Source organism: Lottia gigantea (assembly GCF_000327385.1).
Source record: "Lottia gigantea unplaced genomic scaffold LOTGIsca_210, whole genome shotgun sequence".
Taxonomy (NCBI): domain Eukaryota; kingdom Metazoa; phylum Mollusca; class Gastropoda; family Lottiidae; genus Lottia; species Lottia gigantea.
In genome coordinates, this window is record NW_008708459.1 from 93,142 (window position 1) to 93,971 (window position 830).

General features: G+C 30.5%; 1 protein-coding gene across 1 annotated transcript; it reads left to right on the top strand.

The window, feature by feature from the left end:
• Positions 1 to 187: 187 nt before the first annotated feature.
• On the top strand, positions 188 to 571 carry LOTGIDRAFT_143612 (hypothetical protein; the record flags this gene model as incomplete). Its single annotated transcript, XM_009054275.1, has 1 exon — positions 188 to 571. A coding segment is annotated over one exon (384 nt), but the record flags the coding sequence as incomplete, so codon positions are not given.
• Positions 572 to 830: the final 259 nt, after the last annotated feature.

An 830-nucleotide genomic window follows, 5' to 3' on the forward strand; every position in this document is an offset into this window, starting at 1 on the left:
TTACAACACGCTTTTACTTCAATTACAACACACTTTAACTTCAATTACAACACGCTTTTACTTTAATTACAACACGCTTTTACTTTAATTACATCACGCTTTTACTTTAATTACATCACGCTTTTACTTTAATTACATCACGCTTTTACTTTAATTACAACACGCTTTTACTTTAATTACATCACGCTTTTACTTCAATTACAACACGCTTTTACTTCAATTACAACACGCTTTTACTTCAATTACAACACGCTTTTACTTCAATTACAACACGCTTTTACTTCAATTACAACACGCTTTTACTTCAATTACATCACGCTTTTACTTCAATTACAACACGCTTTTACTTCAATTACAACACGCTTTTACTTCAATTACAACACGCTTTTACTTTAATTACAACACACTTTTACTTCAATTACAACACGCTTTTACTTCAATTACAACACGCTTTTACTTCAATTACAACACGCTTTTACTTCAATTACAACACGCTTTTACTTTAATTACATCACGCTTTTACTTCAATTACAACACGCTTTTACTTCAATTACAACACGCTTTTACTTAAAACATTTTCAAATTATATAAAGATAATGGTACGCCTTTGATTAAGAAAATAATAGAAATGTAACATGTACCTTTTGTTTGTACGGTTTGTGGCTTATGAAATGAATAGAAGGGACTGGGGATTTTGAGTGTGAATATGTACCTAAACAGAAATTCCTAAAGACCATATTCAGACAAAAAACTATTGAATTTTCCATCTGTTAAAACAGAAATGTCAAAACGTGCATTCTCATAATCTGCTCCTCATCTCTAGAACTCTC